Below are 19890 nucleotides of genomic sequence, written 5' to 3'. Positions count from 1 at the left end.
GTTAATTTATCAAACGTAATAAAGAATTGGCAGATAATAAATAATGAAAAAACAACGAGCACTGTGTTGTAAAATTAAAAGGGAGATTATTTACTGCATTTACTTTCAAATGCAAATCAGTCGAGATTTTATATACGCAAAAGAAAAATCACGCTGTGCACAAAGCCTTTGTGACCCAGTTTTCCAACACGTTTTTTTAAAATGCTAATTCTGAGCCCCCTTCCTTTGAATTGAGATGGTACGTGACATGCGTTATTAGTTCTTTTTTGGGGGACGCGGGCAAATAAAATCCGCCTGTTTGTGTTGCTACTTGCAGCTCCGATTTCCCTCAAGTGGCCTAACTACGGCCAAATCCTTCGCAAGCAAGTGTGCTTGTTTTTTTTGCACGGCTGTGTGGCGCACTTACAAAGAGGCGAGGGGGCCGTCGAATGGGTTAAAAAAAACATTCTCCAGCCAAACGGCTCGGTGGAAGTCCGCAAAAAAAGCAACGGACTTTGTCTCCGTTGGGCAAACGGATGCTTAAGTTGCAAATCTGTAATCGCGCAAAGCAATCACTCAGAGCGGGAGAGTAACACGTCGTCCATCTGTGCTGTCAGCTTTGCTCGGACCAAGGTAAGCCTCCCTCACCTGCATTCATGTCCGAGTCGCCTTCACGCCGCTGCCGTCGTTTTACGGCCGTCTTCCCCGTGTGAAACGCACACGAGGCTCTATCAACTTAAGCGTGTCATCAAGCAGAAAGAGTAAGGGCCATTAAGCTAATTATCTCCGAGATTGTGAAATGACCGAGCGAGACGCGTTGGCGGAGGTCATGTTTAAGTTTGTTCGTGCCTGTCTCAGAAATAAATGAGTGGCTACCTGTGCAACAGACAGGGCTTTTTTCTGGGACCTAAGGGCGGAGGTCGCAAACGGGTTTTGATTCCTTACCCGTACCCGTACCCGGCCGCACCAGGGTCGCAAATGGGTACCCGTACCGGTACCCGGCCGGGTACGGGTACCCGTTCCCTACCCGTACCCTACCCGAATTGAGTGACAAAAGGTGACTCACCAGTGACTCACGGTCTACCCGTACCCGTACCCGGCCGCACCAGGGTCGCAAACGGCTACCCGTAACCGGCCGGGTACGGGTAGCCAGGTATCGGGTAGGGTACGGGTATCGGGTACCCGGTTGCGACCTCTGCCTAAGGGGCACTTTGTACACGAGGGCACGAAAACAAGTAATGCCTCGTATTGTTAACTGTTACAGCATGATAATAAGAAAGCATCCTTTATTTATATCTCCCCCCCCCCCATGTTATTTTGCAGTATAAGTAGTGATGCAGCCCTACAATTAAATTGTCATGCATGCCACTGCTGGCATAAGGGCCTTCCACTAGTAGAGGGGGCTTTAGAGAACCTCACTGGAGGGCATTTGGTCTACTCTTCCACTCGGGCAAGACGTCTTTTCATCCTCACAGCAGCGGCTTTTACCTGCTAGCCATCGAACAAAGACGTTCACCGCATCGCGCGCTTTCAGATGCCCTTCTGCGGCCGTCAGGAACGCTCTTCCTTCCGATGATAGGAAGCCACTGGAGCTATGCACTTTTAAATGTAGGTTGCAAACTAATTTCTTTAGAACTGATTTTTGTGTTCAGTTTGGTGTCTTTCCCCTGCACCTCCAATTAGCACGGTTGGCTACGTACGGTGCGAAAGAAGTTCAACATACATACATTGGAAGACGTGGGATTAGCCACACTTTACCCCACCACACATAAACCTGCCGATAGCCTAACCCATTGTACTGCTGGGTTAACATTTGGCGGGGGGTAGATTAGATAAACGTGTCCATTGTTTGACCTCAGTGTGGCCATTAATTCAATATTACTTTTTATTATCAGGTTGACTTCTCTGTAGGTTTAGAACACTGTTAGTAAATGTTAAAATATTCTGCGTCCATACAGTGTATTATCTGCAATGCCTTGAAGTGAGAAATAAGTAGTTAATGGATAACGCGATGTTAACTTTGGTTTTAAAAGGGGCTTAGGCTGTTTTGGAAGCTGGGGACATGCAAGGACACATGAAGGTTATTCCCAGCATGTGACAAGCGACTGATGGTCCGAACAGCACCATGTAGTCTTGCTCTCCACCAGCCATGATCTATCCACTGATGGATGAAGGCCACCCGTAATGCCATCGGTATCCCACACAGTCACTTGATGCAAAAAAATTATCAGTTTTTCAGAGGCGTCAATCTCATTGCCCCATATCCGCGACGGGCGTCCGATCGAGCGTGTTTTTCCCTCTTTGGCCTGTTATTCCATCACCAGTCTCATCCATCACCCGTCAACCTGTCCTGCCCACCTCCTTTCCTTCGGGGTAAATGTTGATGTCCTTAATTTGTGTTTGTTCTCTGATCCTTTGTACTCATTGTCTGTACGTACTTGAAAGCCGCGCATCCTCCCTCCATGCTTGCTTGCCCAAATTCAAAATTTGTCCCAAATATTGCTTGTCCGTGTCCATGTTGTTATTGACGACGAGACAACTTGTGACGCGCACCATTTTGGCAAACGGACTGACGTTCGAGAGACGCCTCGGAGGCGCGGAGCCCAGTTCAGTGTCACTCGAAGGCTCGCCAAAAGAATTGCGTCTTTAGGCGTTTTCTCAATGTGGAAGATGACTCGATGTGGCGTATCTGAAGGGTGGTGGAATTGCCAAGCAATTGCACGGCTGTGCCTTTAAGATTTCACCTTTAACTGTCCGTCTTGTTTTTTAGTTGCTTTACGTTCCAGAATCACTTGATATTTGAAAATGAACCTGTTCATTGGTATTTTTGAAGGGCATTTATATGCATCGGTGATGAATGATGATGCACTATTGCCAGCCGGGTGGCTCGGCCATAGGGTGAGCAACTCGCAATCAGAATGTTGAGTTCAAATCCTGGTCGTGAGTTGACTCAGCCTATCATGCGTATGCATCGAATTATAAAATATTGTCCGACTTTGTAGGGAGGTTATTAGTGGTTCTCCTCTGAAGAGACTCGTCCCTGCCACAGGAATGGAGAATTTCCACCACTGGCTGAGAGCTGTAAGCAGGAGCAGAGCGCCTCGACAGACCAAACTAGGACGCATTTCTCACTCAGCCTAGCTATATCACAACTATGCAGTATACTGTGATAAAGCTCAACACAATACCATCAGATCTTGCTACAAATCGTTTTATGCTCCCCTAAAAAATCAGACGGCATTTCCCTAGACTGCCGAGGTCAAACCCCGCACACAGTTGCAGTGCCGGATTAAGCTAGAGCAGGGCCTGTAGCATATGTTATAAAGGGCCCTAAATAAAAAAAAAACACAAGTATTAAAACATACATTTTTAACTTGCATAGTAAAGTAACTGTATGTTTTCATTTGCTATACAGCCAGACAATATGACAAATCGCTAACCATGAACACCCAGTCGTTCATAAAAGTTGAAGGCAGTATTGTACTATTGTAATAGAGCAAGTGCAGAATCACTAAACCGGAATTTATAGCTTGAAAGCGTTTAGCGCAGGACCCTTGAAAGTGCGGGCCCGTAGCTACATATGTAGCTACTTTTGCAGAGGCGGACCATCAGGGCCATCAAGGCCTTCTCTGCTGGCCTAGAGATTGTCAGAATCAGAAAATTATATGTTTATAATTTAATATATATTTTCATTAACGCTCTACGTATTTTACAAAGTTCGTTCCCATCAGTCTATTAACGTCATTTCATTGCTAATATCTCTCCCTCAGTTGCGCTGCTTCCAGTGCAGCTCATATAAATTAGAGCATTTATCAAATCAGATTTTCCACCTGTGCTGTCACTGGGTGAAAAATCTACCCTGAGGCCTTCAGAACGTCGAGTGAATCCCCTCTGCTGTTGAAGCAAATGGGGACGATGTTGTTGATTGTCATATTCTTTAACCAATCAGATTTCGAGTTTGCCATGTTGGGCGTATTCTTCGACACGCCTGAGCCTTCTAGCTGGCCTAGCCACCGACGTTAGCATTTTCGCGTGGCGTGATCGGAGGGCCAGTTAGCTAACTGAAGTAAAACTAGCACGTAACGTAGCATCATCTAAGATTTATTGAAACTTTCTTTCGTGACGTTAAGATTTTTAGATGTCGTGCTTTAGATTTTTTGTTTAGATTTTTACTTTGCCCGACATCATGGGACCTCCTTTGCCAGCACCAAAATATGATAATCGTTTTTTTTTCCACCTTTACTTAGTAGCCCTGTGGTTTTTTTGACGCACAATCGCCGTTTTAATTGCGTGAGGAGAGCACTGAAGGCCTAGGCGTAAAATACCCGGCCCGCCACTGCTTTTTCCACTCGGAAAATCCGGCACTGAACAGGTGGCAATCCCAAGAGCACCGCCTAAAATGCACATTTGAGCAAAGTTTTTTTATATAAATTGTTTTAATCTTTTAAATCACAGGTAAACGTTTGAGAATATCCACCCGCGCTCAGAGGCTGGCACGAGCACCGCCTAAAATGCACATTCGAGCAGAAAATTTTATATAAATTTTTTAATCTCTTAAATCACAGGTAAACGTTTGAGAATATCCGCCCGCGCTCCGAGGCTGGCACGAGCACCGCCTAAAATGCACATTTGAGCAGAACATTTTATATAATTTTTTTAAATCCTTTATATTAAGTTCACTTGCTTGCTTGCTTGCGCGCTTACGACCGTGCAAATCGTTCGGTCGTTTTTTAACCCACTTCCCGTGATCCAATCGAACTGACATTTTGCACACAGACTCGTTGTGCGTGACAATTTATTTTCAAAATTTAAAATTTTTTGGGAAAAAATTAATTATATTTAATTACCAATTGCTTAATGGTGGCAGGCAATCATCTGACCCATAGGTGGCAGCCATCTCAAGCCAAAAGACGAGAGGACTCTAGCCGCCACGCATATAAAGGATTTATAGTGAAAAACTTTGTTTTTACGGGTTAATTTTTTAAATCTCTTAAATCACAGGTGAACGTTTGAGAACATCCGCCCACGCTCCGAGGCCGGCCACGATGCGAGTGGCCGTGGTGGGCGCGGGAGTCATCGGACTCTCGTCAGCGCAAAGCATCTACGAGCGCTGCCGGCACGAGGCTCCCGACCTCCACATCACCGTCTACGCTGAAGCCTTCTCCCCGCACACCACGGGCGACGGCTCGGCGGGGTTTTGGCAGCCGTACGCCCTGGGCGAGATGTCCCCCGCTGAAAAGTGCGCCTGCTGGGACACACGAGTCGCACCGCACACCGCTCACCCCCGACCCCCCCGACTGCTGTGAATCACGGCCGATGGCAGCAACGTGGCCGCGACTGACGACTCTTGCGCCGATCGCAGTGCGGGAGAAATGTGTCGTGTGTCGGCGAGCGTGTTACTCGCGAACTCGTCTTCTTCTTCTTCGCGGACCGTGCTGGGCCGCAGGGTTAACGGCGGCTGCCCCCGTGGCTCTGTTCTTCCAATGTGCCCGCTGTCATCGGTAAACTTGGCAAGAAGTTTTGCCGATGACGGCGTTACACGGGTCGAAATTGAATATTTACGTGGGTGAAACACACCGTCGTCCGCTTATTATATGAAGTAAAGTGAAGCGTTGTCGCGCATTACAAATGCATAATGCAGCCGAATAAGCGTCGACTGCCATTTGATCAAATACGAATCTATTGAATATTATTGTATGGATAAAACAAATAATAATATACATCCCTTTCTCAACCCACTGCTGGATGAGGGCCTCCCCACGCTGTGCAGGTCGTAGGGTTGATTTGACCGTACTCCATGGACCATGCCGGCGAGTGGGAGTTGGTGAAGGTATGTAGTGGCATAGATGTGGGTGCATAGAAGTACAGTGCAACAATGCATTTTTGGTGCCGTGCAGTCACCTATGAGTATCCGGCGCACATGGTTGTCACCCATCCAAGCACTATCCAGGCACAACCCTGCCTAGCCCTCCGAGAGCTGAGGCATTGGTCTGGGATGATCACAGTTAAGAAAATTACTCTATTGATTGCTTTTTGTTGGAGTCTCAGAAAAGGGATACCTGATAGATTGTTCATGTTGCAGTCACTCGTATGTAATTTTCCATAATAATCTTTACCTTTTCAGGAAATGGAACAAAGATACATTTGACTATCTTTTGGGCTTGGTCAACTCTCCTGAAGCAAGCGAGATGGGCCTTTTCCTCCAGTCTGGCTACAACCTGTTTGAAAACCCAGTTCCAGTAAGGACATCACATTGTTTTTATTCTGCTGCAGATACTTAAGCAATTCACTTGCTCGACTGATTTATACAAGCGCATCACTGCTCCTGCAACATGGATCTCTCGTGCACATGACCTCAGCACCATTCACCAACCCCATCCTCAAAAGTGCCAGATTATAGATACGTATGTCATCACACCTGGTACTAATCATTGGGATTGTAGCGACTGGTCGAATAAATAAATTACTGTCATTTAAATTATCTAAGCTCACGATGCATGCAATTGAATGTGTCATAATATATGTTTTAGATGTGTATATGTTGTATGTAATAGGCTCTCTAGACCTCCCTCTAGTGCGGGCCCTTCCACCAGCAGTGATGTGAGCTAGCAATTGCAGGGCGGCACCTTTACCTTATATGCAGTACTCTACTTTTTTTAAGTGACATTTTGCCATCAAAACACAAACTAACATAATGACAGCCAATCAGCAGCAAATCAGTACCATACAAGACGTGAATTCTTAATGCCATTAATGCACTTCAAGATCATGCTTGAAAGTTTTTAACAATTATTTTATACTGAACGTGACAATTGTTATACTGGCATGCATTGTCAACTTCGCAGATTAGAAATGTCATAATTTATCCATTTACAATGACAACTACAAATCGCACAGAAGCAGGAAAATTGCCAATTTAATTCCGACTTATTATTGAGGCCTCCTATCACTGCAGTAGCTGGATTATTAGTGCACACAAACTAATTTTAACATGTGTTTGGTCCAAGGCCACGAAATATAATCATATTCTTTGGTTCTTTCCGTAAAGTCACGTAGATAGAACAAAATGTAGACTGTAGCCTGTATCTTAATCAGAGTGAGTGTACTGGCAGTCTATAATGTAGACTGTAGCCTGGTTATTAAGGTTGGTGAGTGTACTGGCAGTCTGTAATGTAGACTGTAGCAATGGTTATTAAGACTGCCAATACGGTCACCAAGCTTAAAAACCAGGCTACAGTCTACATTATAAACTGCCAGTACTCTCACCGAGGTTAAGAACCAGGCTACAGTCTACATCATAGACTGCCAGTACGCTCATCGAGGTTAAAAACCAGGCTACAGTCTACATTATAAACTGCCAGTACGCTAACCGAGATTAAAAACCAGGCTACAGTCTACATTATAGACTGCCAGTATACTCACTCAGCTTAATAACCAGGCTACAGTCTACATTAGCGGTTTTTGTTTTTATTATCATTTTATTTTTATTCACTTTATTTTGTATTATTTTTTTTCTTTTATGTGACTTTACCGAAAGAACCAAAGAATATGAATTCCTGCAGTCAAGAAAGTTTTAAGTCGAAATATAATAATTTATGCTCGTCTTGTATCACTAGGATCCTGCCTGGAAGGACATTGTCTTGGGATTCAGACACCTCACAATCGACGAGCTGAAGATGTTTCCAGGGTGGAGGTGCAGTTTATTTTGTATTTTTATACTTTTTGACCTGTGAAATGTAATGGATTCTACCACAGGGATCGGCAAACCAAAATTACAAGAACAGACATTTTTTCGAATTCTGTAAAAAATAAAATAAACCTCAATATTTCAAGAGCCGCAGTGCATGTTGTTTTGAGACGATCCTTAATAAAAAAAAACGTCACAAAACAGTCCTTGAAGAGCCGCACATGACTCCGGAGCCACAGGTTGCCGGCTCCTGCCCATGGTAAACTGGACTTCCATGGTAAACTGGACTTTCATGGTAAACTGGACTCCCACGGTAAACTGGACTTCCATGGTAAACTGGACTTCCAAGGTAAACTGGACTTCTGTGATAAACTGGACTTCCATGGTAAACTGGACTTCCAAGATAAACTGGACTTCCGTGGTAAACTGGACTTTCATGGTAAACTGGACTTCCAAGGTAAACTGGACTTCCATGGTAAACTGGACTTTCATGGTGAACTGGACTTTCATAGTAAACTGGACCCCCATGGTAAACTGGACTTCGATGGTGAACTGGACTCTCATTGTCAGTGGTCGACAAACAAAATAACAAGATATTTTTTTACGAATTCGGTAACAACAACAAAAAACCCCTCAATATTTCAAGAGCGGCTCCGGAGAGGCAGGTTGCCGAACTTTGGTCGAGCACTATGCCTCGTATGATTCTTACCAGGACAGTGACCTCACTGCTCTGTTTATTATAATAATTCCAGCTTGTAACGCGCCGCTGCATAGTATTCGCTCACTCTTCAAGAGAGAAAACGACTCAGAGGTGTGATAAATCAGAGACAAGTGGGAGAGGTAGCAGGGGGGTGAGCTGACACCAAATCCGCCCCCCCCCCAGCTGTGCAGTCCTCTTTATATTAAGGTGTTCCAGGCCAATATGAATGAGTGTTTACATGGGCGAGGAAACCGGAGCACTCTGAAAAAACACTTTCTTGTATCGTCTTCTGGAAAGTCAGGGTATGGGACCTCGACGCCCCCCGCCCCAGCTCTGCAGTCCTCTTTATATTAAGATGTTCCAGGCCAATTAATGAGTGTTTAAATGGGAGAGGAAACCGGAGCGCTCTAAAAAAACACTTTCTTGTATCGTCTTCTGGAAAGTCAGGGTATGGGACCTCGACGCCCACGGCCAGGGAGTTTCACAACATTTACGCGGTCAACCGATGTTCGCTGCCTGCACGGTGCCGGAGCAGAGGCGTGCACAGCCACCACCATCGTGTCATGTCTCGCCTCTCGTTTCAGCTACGGGTGGTTTAACACTACATTAATGCTGGAATGCAAAAAATACCTCCCCTGGCTGATGAACAAGTAAGTGGAAACCAGGTTTGCTTCAGGCCAGTAAATTCACAGTCCCCATGAAGTGTAACACTGGTCAACACACTTTTTCTGGCATAAGGTATTCCAACAGTTTTAATGTAATTTTGGGGTGCTGATTCCAAATCTGGCATCAGTTTTTGTCTATCACATCAGGTTTTTGAGATATCAAATATTGCATTTTCAATAAAAACTGCAGAAGAAAAATATTAAATAAATGTGGATATCAGTTTAACACGTAGGCTTTCGCGACCAATATTATTCATAATCAACGTTTTTGGGTTTAGATCGCGTTATTTATAAATGTGTCGTAACCCTCCACCACCCGACACGGCCAATCAGTAAAAAAGTGTCACGTTGACAAAAGACAAATAGTTCACTGCTTTAGCCCACCGGTGTGTTGAAGCGTGAAACCACAACATTTACAATTTGAGTACGACGTTTCGCTGGTAATTGCATCCAGCATCACCGGGGGGCTAAAGCAGTGAACTATTTGTCTTTTGTCAACGTGACACTTTTTTACTGATTGGCCGTGTCGGGTGGTGGAGGGTTACGACACATTGATAAATAACGCGATCTAAACCCAAAAATGTGGATATCTACATAAAATTATATTATAAACACACTATCCTAAAAATACAGCACCATATTTTAACACTAAAGCAGTCACTGACTCGCAACAACTTGCAATCATAAGTGACAGAGTTAATTTCGGGTAAAATCAATGAAAATGGGGTATGCCGATAGCATAAAAACGAGATGTGATAGAGCAAATCTGAGATCAGATTTGGAATCAGCACCCTGAAATTAGTCTAAAACAGCTGCAAAAAGTCCAGGCCAGAATTTAGTTTTTTTTTGACCAGTGTAATGGTAAAAAAGTGCAGCGCTGGAAGTTGCTTACTAGTGCCACTGCTGATGGAAGGGGCTCCACGAGAGCCCCTCCCCCCTCCCCCGAGGGGATATTTGTCGACTCTTCCACGTTGGCCAGACGTCGTGGGAGAGACATAATGTGGGTAGGTCAATAAGCCATTCGTCCTTTCATTAAATGTTATTTTTCATGATAGGTGACTCATTAATTTTAGCTGTGACGGTCCCACCTGATGACGGAGACTTGTGTTGCCTCCGAAACGTCGTGATTTATTATTTTATTTTATTTCCATTATTACTTGTATTAACTTTTAATTTTATTTTTTGCCCACGTTGGCCAGACGTCGTGGGAGAGACATAATGTGGGTAGGTCAATAAGCCATTCGTCCTTTCATTAAATGTTATTTTTCATGATAGGTGACTCAGTAATTTTAGCTGTGACGGTCCCACCTGATGACGGAGACTTGTGTTGCCTCCGAAACGTCGTGATTTATTATTTTATTTTATTTCCATTATTACTTGTATTAACTTTTAATTTTATTTTTTACCCACGTTGGCCAGACGTCGTGGGAGAGACATAATGTGGGTAGGTCAATAAGCCATTCGTCCTTTCATTAAATGTTATTTTTCATGATAGGTGACTCAGTAATTTTAGTTGTGACGGTCCCACCTGATGACGGAGACTTGTGTTGCCTCCGAAACGTCGTGATTTATTATTTTATTTTATTTCCATGATTACTTTTATTAACTTTTAATGAAATCTTTTACCTACGTGACTTTACCGAAAAAACCTAAGAGTAGGTGACTCATGCTTGAACGGGTTTACATCTTGCGCTGTTAAGTGTAGAGAGATACCCCCCTCCCTCACTCATTAAGTCGTGCATTAAGACCAACATTAAATAAACAAAAATTAAGCATGAAGGGCACATTCACGTCCAATTTTGGAAAGTGATCACTTCGCTGGAAAATGTATCACGTTGTCATGTCCGTACTTTTAAAATTTAGCAAGAGTTTACACGTCTGGGAAATGGAATCAACAAAGGTGTTCAATGCTCGATCTTAATATCTCTGAAAAAAATGTGAAATTTAGCTTTTCCTGTGTCATTCTTAAAATGTTTCATTGTAACCCGACAAATAATGGAATTTAAAGAAACTGCTCGCAGATAACATTGCACGGTGGAATAACAACAATCGGTACATTCGGGAGAAAATAAGTGCTAAAACGTATCATTAGACCTCCTGAAACCTTTTTACAAGGATTCATGTCTGCATTAACCACAATTGACTGCAAGTATTGTGGTTAATGCAGACATGAATCCTTGTAAAAAGGTTTCAGTTTTGTTCCCAGAAAAAAGGGGAAAACCCCTATTATTATGCTAAAACCTATTTTACTTAACTAAAATATTTCCCTTTAAAACCCTTAGGTTGAAAAGTTATGGAGTCCAGTTTATTCAGAAGAAAATCCACTCATTTAGTGAGGTAAGCCAAGTCGTATGTATATTCACGTCATTTTCTTTTTGTTCGTAAAAAGAATTGAGTCGTCACGCTCTGTATATAATATACCGACATACCCCCGGGACTACGCCCAAGATGCATTCCTGAAAACCAGAACATACATCGAAAGTACTTTAATCGCAACAAACAAATGTGATGGTCGATCCTAACCTGGTACAAGACCTAAACAGAGGATTCCGAGTAACTCATTGCGCATCTATACTGTACAACCGTGGGTGTGAAAAGTAAGCATATTTCTAGATTTGAAGCTTTTGTGACTGCAAGGATTCATATTCTTAGGTTTTTTCGGTAAAGTCACGTAGGTAAAAATTTAAAATTAAAATTAATAAAAGTACAATTAAATAAAAAATAAAATAAAAATCACGACGTTTCGGAGGCAACACAACCGAAACGTCGTGATTTTTATTTTATTTTACTTTTATTAATTTTAAAATTTTACCTATGTGACTTTACCGAAAAAAACTAAGAATAAGTAAGCGTATGTTATTGATATATCACCTTTCCATTACGTCAGGGCCACGCCCCTAGGCTTCCCCCATTGGCTATGGACCAGGACCGGCAGAGCCAATCATCGTGACGAGTTGTGATCCGTCAACTACCCGAATATATCCTCACATTACAGATATATCAAGCTCTACTGCCTCGTCTATTTATACTATACCTATCATTAGTTGTTTATCATATGAACAGAAATACGTTACACGTTTATAAATATAGTCTCTATAATTACGGTATGTGGGGAAAATATCTTGATAAGGTACGTGTGCACATGCAAGAGACGGCTCACATGTGGCGCATGCATGTCGCTGTGAAACTAAACATAAAAAGGTGGGTCTTTATGGTAGGGTTCGAACAATCTCGAGTACGTTAAGGCGAGGTAACCACACAGTATGTAAACACGGGATTGGGCATCAATCAATACGTTGAGTATGTTATAGCGAAAAGTACGTACAAAGGGACAGCATAAATCAGGATATTACTGTCTTCATATTTTATGTTTTCGACCGGTTCCCTATTCCTCCATAATATCGTTTGGGTGAGATCGTGTAAATATAAATGTGTCGTTCAACCTGCCACCACCCGACACAGCCACACGTAAACAAAACGTGCCAATTCGTTACTAGTTCAGCACACCGGTTGTGTTGGAGAGTAACCCACAACATTTACAATTCTTGTAACATGTACAGCGCATAGAGATACGTTTTGTGTAGTTTTGTGACGTATGTAACCACGATTTAAATTGACATCTGTATTTTACAACATCTGTATTGTGCCAGTATCACCCATGGAATACAGCCGAGCAGCTTAGTCGGTCCTTTCTACTCAAATAAATAAAAACAATCTAATATAGCAAACACACAATGCAGCAGGGCACCTTCATGCAGTAAATCATTCCTCAAACGTCAAATTAACTCAATGCAGTGACCCACTGAAATATCGTACACATACAAATGCTCTTATTACCCACTAGTGTTTCATAAGGCATTGAACAAAATAAAACAAAATTAAGATTTGTGTCAAAATACTTAAAAGATCCTGCCAAGTTGTTGTTGTGTAACCCTCGCTCCACCACCCAAATTAGCCAAACAAATTAAAAAGCCACTTGTACAAGCGTTTAATTTGCACATCATGAGTAGTTTAGGCACACGATTAGTAATTTTCTCAAATGGTAACATTTAATTTTCACGAATCACGTAGTATATCGTACCCTTGTTTCATGATAAACTGAACAATTTTTTTTTTTACGTTGCAACTATTTGTCGTGTGCATGAATCGGCAATTGTCAATTGCGTGGCTCTAATAACAGCTGAGCGCGGGCTACGACGTGATCCTGAACTGCACCGGCGTGTGGGCAGGAGACCTACAGCCCGACCCCCTTCTCCAGCCCGCTCGCGGGCAGCTGATGAAGGTACGGACACACGGAGCTCGACATCCACAAAAGGCCGGGACACTGAGGGACACGGAAGACAATGCATCAATGGACAGGGTCGCCTGGCAAAGGCGCAGACAGGACACGATGAATGACGTCGCCACACATTTTACAGGTGGACAAAAAAAAACATACGTGCCAAGACACGGGAAGGTGAATATGCTGTACATTGGTTTGAAAATGATCTGACAATCGAGTGTGGGAGGATCAACCGGAGGGGTGAAAGGTACGGATGCAATAGACAAATTGGTTCCAATTGTTTCTTTCTGCTGTGGACAATTACCTGCTACTTTTCTTGAAGGCAATTTCAAAACTCATTATAGTCCTACAGATGTGTCAACACGTGGTAGATTGCATGCAATTCATGAAAGTGGGCGAATAATCGTGAAATGTAATGTCTGATGGTACAAATTTGATTGCTTGAGAGTATGTTCCGGTCTATGCTATTCTCTAAAACAGCATTTATAAAATGGATTCCTAATAGTCAAAATGCACTGTGTTCGTTTCACGTCAAAAGGTCTTTGCTCCATGGATTAAACATTTCATCGTCACCCACGACACAAATAAAGGCGTGTATGAAACTCCCTACATCTTGCCAGGGTAAGTTAACGCCAATATCATTACACGGATACAACTTACGTTTCTGCACATTGTTTTTTTTTGCCCAAAGCTTGCCAATTACATAGAGTGCTCTTGTGAATTGCGTTGTCCAGGAGCTCTGGCGTGGTTGCCTTGGGTGGCTGCTTTCAGGTGGGAAACTGGAATCAAGACATCGACAAGAAAGACAGAGCCAATATCTGGGAGGGCTGCTGCAACCTCGTGCCAAGCCTGAGCGTGAGTTGGAAACGTCCTTTCTTGTGTTGCGTGGCCTTTACACCTTTAGAATGATTGTTGCCAGTCATTAGTTCCATATTCTTCTGATTATAAGATACACTTGAATAAAAGAGGCACCCAAAACTTATACCCGGTGTCAAAAAAAGTGAAACAGATCTGGTCAAACAAGACACACATCATGCACCCCCAACTTTTGCTTTAAAATATGGGACGGGGAGGGGGTGGGGGAGATTGTGTTATAATTGAGATAACGCGGTTTATATGAATTCATAGATTTTGGACACAGCTATAGTTCGATAAAAAAAAAATGACTGTTCCGCCTCGCGCTGTCGTCTTACTTTGAAACTAAATGAAACATTTTTAGAGCCAGTGCTGGGAGTTTTTATATGAAACAGAAGTGTGTGCATAGTTAAAATGCAGTATGAAATACGGAAGTGTGGATACTAACCAATGTTTCAAAACCGTCTGGCCAGCATGGAAGAGGGGTTCTTTAATACTTCCTTTCTACCAGTAGTGATGTGAGCAATCAATTGCAGGGCTGCACCTTCACATGTTATGCCTTTCTTTTAGAGAGTGTAACATTTTGCCATCAATGTGCATACTATAAGGACAGCCAACAACAGGTAAAACAAAATAACGAGCGTAGAACTACAGCAAAAAAAAAGGTCTGTGATGACAAACCCATCGGCTTTGTAGCTTGACAGTGAGCAGACACGTTTGCTGGCTTAAAACGGTCATTTATTTGACTTTTCAGAAAGCTCGCCTCGTGGAAGAATGGGCTGGACTGCGGCCAGCCAGGCATGCGATTCGCCTGGAGCGAGAAAGCCTCAGGCAAGGAGGAGCAGTACATTCCGAGGTGAAGTTGCGTTTCACAATTAAAGGAAGAGGGGAAAAAAACGGCCATGTTACTTTCTTCAAAAAAAATCCAACACGTTAGTAACGAACTACAGTTTTGTAAAAAAAAAATGAATTATAATAAACTCACTCGTGATGACAATTACAATTTCATCACATTTTTGCACGCTGGTAGGTGTTCCGAACTGACAGATTAATTATGTAAAATGCCGTGGGTAATGGGTGATGCGGTTAATTGGATGAAGACCTGGGAGGGCGCTTTTTCTGTAGATAGGATTTCGTCCTGATATAAAATAAATGTACAGCGTTATGGAATGCAATTCTCATGAATTATGCTGTGAAAAATGCAAGTATTATTATTATTGACTATCCACTACTGGATGAGGACCTCGCAAAGTCATCCTAATTTGATACAATCGGAGGGCTATTATATGTCCTCATAGTGTTCCCACTTATCGCAATGTTTTGCTTTAATTCCATGATCAGCCAAATGAAGTTGACTCCAAGGTAATCTAATTGGCCTGACTTTTCCTCCAACTCGATTCAATGAACAACTCAAGTTGGTTAATAATATGGTATTTCCATAATCTTCTGAGATACTTATCGCTAAAGAATTGGTTTGTGTTTTTCCTGGAAATAGACTTTCCCAGAAATGTTTGTTCGTATACGATCAATACTGCGCTGGCTGACAATATTACAAGGTGATTTTAAGGAGAAGAAAGGAGGAGGAAGGAGGGAGGATTAATAACATTTTTGATTGAAGCGTTTGTTTCCGTGCTCAACCTAAATTCTGCTTTTGGAATTCAGGCCATGCCCCGTGTCTATAAAAAATAGAAATTGGCCTGAAGAATTGGGGCCTCCAGCCCAATATGGCAGCCAACTCAGTGGGTAGCAACGCAGTTACGCACTCAAGACGCGTGGTTCGAGGCAATGCAGGTTTAATCTTTGAGCATTCAAAAATGTACGCGAATGATACAAATGTTTGCTGCTCTCATTACAAAATATAGATGCTGTCACTCGAAACATCAATGCTGTCCATTTTTTTATTTCACTTTGCACCAAGTTTTGCTTCACCTGAGTAGCACAGTTGGCTATGTACGGCGCGATAGAAGTTCAATATACTTACATACATACGAGTTGTAGCTGCATAAAAAGTGCACTGTAAAATGCACTATACATGCACAGCTATCAGTTCTACAAGGCTGTCTGTCCGGTGGGGGCTCGTGACACTGCCACTAGGTGGGGCTGTTGTGAGTGACCTCTGAAAATATGGTGGTCTGATTAAGAAAAATCTCGTCATGTTATTGGCTTTCCCGTGAAAGTAATGTAACTGTCTTATCTACCAACGGTAGGCATTTATACGCACTAAAATGCTGTCCCCACCACCCTCAAAGTCCACACTACACAACCTAGAGCCGTGCCCTGCTATATTTGCACACTGCAACCTAGCGTTGTGACATCGTCATTGCAGCCATGGTCACCTTTTTCACCGCCCTGAATGGGTCTCAAACGGCGTGGCTACAATGCGAAGTTGCTCTCAATGAGTGAAGGGATATCTCTCACTCGGACACACCTTCACAGCTGCCCCGAGACCTCCCTGAGGCACACATCAGACTGTGTTGTTGCAGTGGTTTCTAATACAAACAACTTAAAATGTTGAAATAATCATTAATTATTAAAAAAACACGACTAAATAATTTATAGAAAAGTTTTTTTTTATTAGAAAAATATTTTCCCATCTCCATTTGCTTGGTGGGGCGGCGCCCCAACACCCCGAGTGGACGAACCACGCCTGAGTCTGTCCTGACATTTCTGTGTTTTTGTTTTTCAGATTATTCACAACTACGGCCACGGTGGCTATGGGGTGACAATCCACTGGGGCTGTGCCCTGGAGCTGGCAAACATCTTTCGTCAGATAGCACTGGAGAAGAAGCACGGTCCTCACTCCCGCTTGTGACCGCTTTGCAATGATGTCCCGATCAAAGGCAGTTTTATTATTGAAGAGCAAATCCCACGCTCTGTCACGAACGTATGGGACATTGATAAAGGCGAGTGATTAGTCCCGTAAAATGATTCGCACAACCACACGCCAATGTAACGATGCTGTGCATCACGACTCACATCGCTGTTGTTGAAAAAACAGAGAAAATAATGAATGTCAAGTTGTTTTAGTATTTACCAAGGTGATTTTATTGTTTCACATTAATTATTTTATGCCTTTGACGTATAAATAATTAGTTTTGTGAAAAACGGTAAACACTACTAATATGGTCCCATCACGATCAGTTTGTCAGCAATATTCCTGTGTGTGCAATTAAAACTGTGTAAGATTTAATAATAATAAAAATACATTCCGCGGAGCTACTGCTTGCCTGTTTTTTTTTATTCACCCCTAAGTGGAAGTCACTTTGGTTGTCAATGCGCACAATAATTCACACTATCACACAATAATTCACACTAACACACAATAATAAACAATAATACATAGACCAGGGGTCGGCAACCAAAATAACAAGAAGAGCCATTTCTTTCCAATTCGGTACAAAATTCAGTATTTCAAGAGCCGCAATGCATCTATGCGTAAATATCGTCAAGAAGCAGCCCGTAAAGAGCCGCATGCGGCTCCGGAGCCGTAGGTTGCCGACCCCTGACATAGACCAATGTGGCTAAATGTTAAATAATGACAAGGTCTAAACAAATATTTGCTGGGTTAAATCTGAAGTGTTCCCAATAATTATATTTATACGTTTTCTAAACAAACACCGTTGCCAAATTACAATTATATTTCATACATGACTTCAACATTTGCAAAATCTACAATTATCAAACAATTTAGCGAACAGTTAATATACTGAATATTATCGCAGTTTTTTTACATTCACAAATGACCACAACGGAAGCATGTAGTACGATATTTTTTCGAATGACTCGCATATACAAAGTGTGCTTACACATATACAGTTCTAATGAGAAAAAATATACAGGACAATATGTACAAAGTATTACGTGTAAAAATATATAACGTTACAATTTAAAACACCAATCAACCATTTTCAGTTCATATTTCATTACTGGAAAGCATAAGTGAGCGGTCCATCACATGCACGTGTGTCTTGTTTGGCCTATAGAAGAGCAGAAAAGGAATTTACACATTTGAATAAAACTCAAAACAGAGAAAACGTACCGCTCACTCTACATACTTTGACAATCTAACATACAATTACATGGAGTGATCTCACCAATAGCATCTGGTAATCCAAAACAATGTTTAACAATCATAGCTCTGCTGATGAGACCCAGAAGTTCGAAACTGCTCAAGGTTTCGCATGTGTAAACACATGCCGCTTGACAACATCGGTCTGGAAAACTGATGGATGAAAACTTTTTCATATTTACACATGAAGACACGGAACGGAGTTTTGCTTATATTTTCTTTCCCCATAATGCTCCAATAGCAACGGTTGAGTGCGTGAAATTAATTAGGCGCACACATCGGAGGTTTGCAAATACAAAGAGGCAAAGCGTTGCATCTCATGGGGAAAATAATGAAAAATGTAAAAATCCAGTCCGACTGCTTTTCGTGTACAGCGCTGAATGTACAACATGAGGGTTTTTTGTTATCAGGAAGACGGTTCAGCTGGGCTTGGGAACCACCTGCCAGAGCCATAGAAAGTACAATCATGTTTAGAATAACACTTCTTTGTCATGATATCAGGTTTGACATCACCTATGCCATTTTAAGATAATAGCTGGCTTTGAGATATCAGGTTTTTATTTATATGTATAAATATAAATGCACATCTAGCTATTGAATCATAAATGTCAGATATTTGTGAGAAAAAAGTGCATTTTCTGCAACTTCAAATACCATCACGTGTTTTACAAGCAATGGCTGTCCCAAAAAATACCATTAATTCACCATTGTGCCAATTCCACTGATTTTGACCCATTTATCGACTGAAAAGTATTAAAATAACAACAATTCAGACGATATTTCTTACCACAGAAAGATGTCCACGTTTGTCTTTAAACACAAGGTGTTGAGGCCCTGTAGAAAAATCAACATTGCCTTCCTTGCCTTGAGGCCCAGTGAAGGTGATACTGTAAAAAAAACACAAGTTCATTTTTATCAAACAAAGTCTTAAATTTTTATTTAAAGCTTTCGTGACTGCAGGGATTCATATTCTTGGTTCTTTCGGTAAAGTCACGTAGAAGGGAAATAATAAAATAATAAAACTATAAAATTCTCACGACGTTTCGACTGCAACACAAGCAATCATCGGGTGTGAAATCCACAGTATGATAATTGCTTGTGTTGCAGTCGAAACGTCGTGAGAATTGTATTGTTTTATATTTTTATTATTTTATTATTTCCCTTCTACGTGACTTTACCGAAAGAACCAAGAATACAAAGTCTTAAAGTCAATACATAGACGATGCATTAACATTCAAAGGTAAATATATAGCCCTACTATTGAGTTTTCACGCTACTGTTGGCAGAGCAACCGTCACTACATGGTGCCCTCAAGAGCCCCTCTTTGAGGCCATTTGGCCTTCTCTTCAATGCTGGCCACGTGGATGTATGTTAAACTGCTTTCGCACCATATGTAGCCAACGGTGTTAATCCGCGGGTATCTTGGAAGAGGTGGGAGTAACCGCGCTCTACGCCCATCGCACAGGACCTGCCGATCGGCCAAATGTGGTGAATATTTTTTGGACTGCTGGCCGGACAGAGACAGGTGGGTGGGTGGGTGGGCTGGGGGGCGGATTTAAGAAACGTGACCCAGATTGCTTCCACTGCCATACCTGGAGATTGAAATGGCGACCTCTAAGATTGCAAGCCCAGTTGTGCTCACCTTTATGCCCA

At 42.2% G+C, this 19890-nt stretch overlaps 2 protein-coding genes across 3 annotated transcripts in view; one reads left to right on the top strand and one right to left on the bottom strand.

Annotated features, from left to right (window-relative positions):
* The first annotated feature begins 282 nt into the window (after positions 1 to 282).
* DAO (D-amino acid oxidase) lies at positions 283 to 17330 on the top strand. Of its 2 annotated transcripts, none has more exons than XM_078857650.1 (11): positions 283 to 612; positions 4981 to 5218; positions 6104 to 6218; positions 7596 to 7672; positions 8951 to 9016; positions 11314 to 11368; positions 13212 to 13313; positions 13852 to 13934; positions 14048 to 14168; positions 14923 to 15024; positions 16855 to 17330. In XM_078857650.1, the coding sequence occupies exons 2-11, from the start codon at positions 5025 to 5027 to the stop codon at positions 16978 to 16980; spliced, it is 1041 nt and encodes a 346-aa protein (XP_078713776.1). In that variant the 5' UTR covers positions 283 to 612; positions 4981 to 5024; the 3' UTR covers positions 16981 to 17330. The 2 variants fall into 2 exon arrangements, with proteins under 2 accessions (XP_078713776.1, XP_078713777.1); XM_078857651.1 differs by having other exon boundaries at positions 14923 to 14999; positions 16855 to 16974.
* A 1326-nt stretch (positions 17331 to 18656) lies between these two features.
* The window catches only part of LOC144932952 (unconventional myosin-Ic-like), a 74617-nt gene continuing 73383 nt past the window's right edge, over positions 18657 to 19890 (bottom strand). Inside the window, exon 31 of the mRNA XM_078857351.1 lies at positions 18657 to 18677. Coding sequence (XP_078713477.1) covers positions 18657 to 18677 — 21 coding nt within the window. The remainder of the gene's footprint in view (positions 18678 to 19890) is intronic.

The sequence above is a fragment of the Lampetra fluviatilis genome, chromosome 6 (genome assembly GCF_964198595.1).
Source record: "Lampetra fluviatilis chromosome 6, kcLamFluv1.1, whole genome shotgun sequence".
NCBI classification, from domain to species: domain Eukaryota; kingdom Metazoa; phylum Chordata; class Hyperoartia; order Petromyzontiformes; family Petromyzontidae; genus Lampetra; species Lampetra fluviatilis.
The sequence above is the reverse complement of the archived record's forward strand: the minus strand, read 5'-3'. Positions and strand labels throughout refer to the sequence as shown.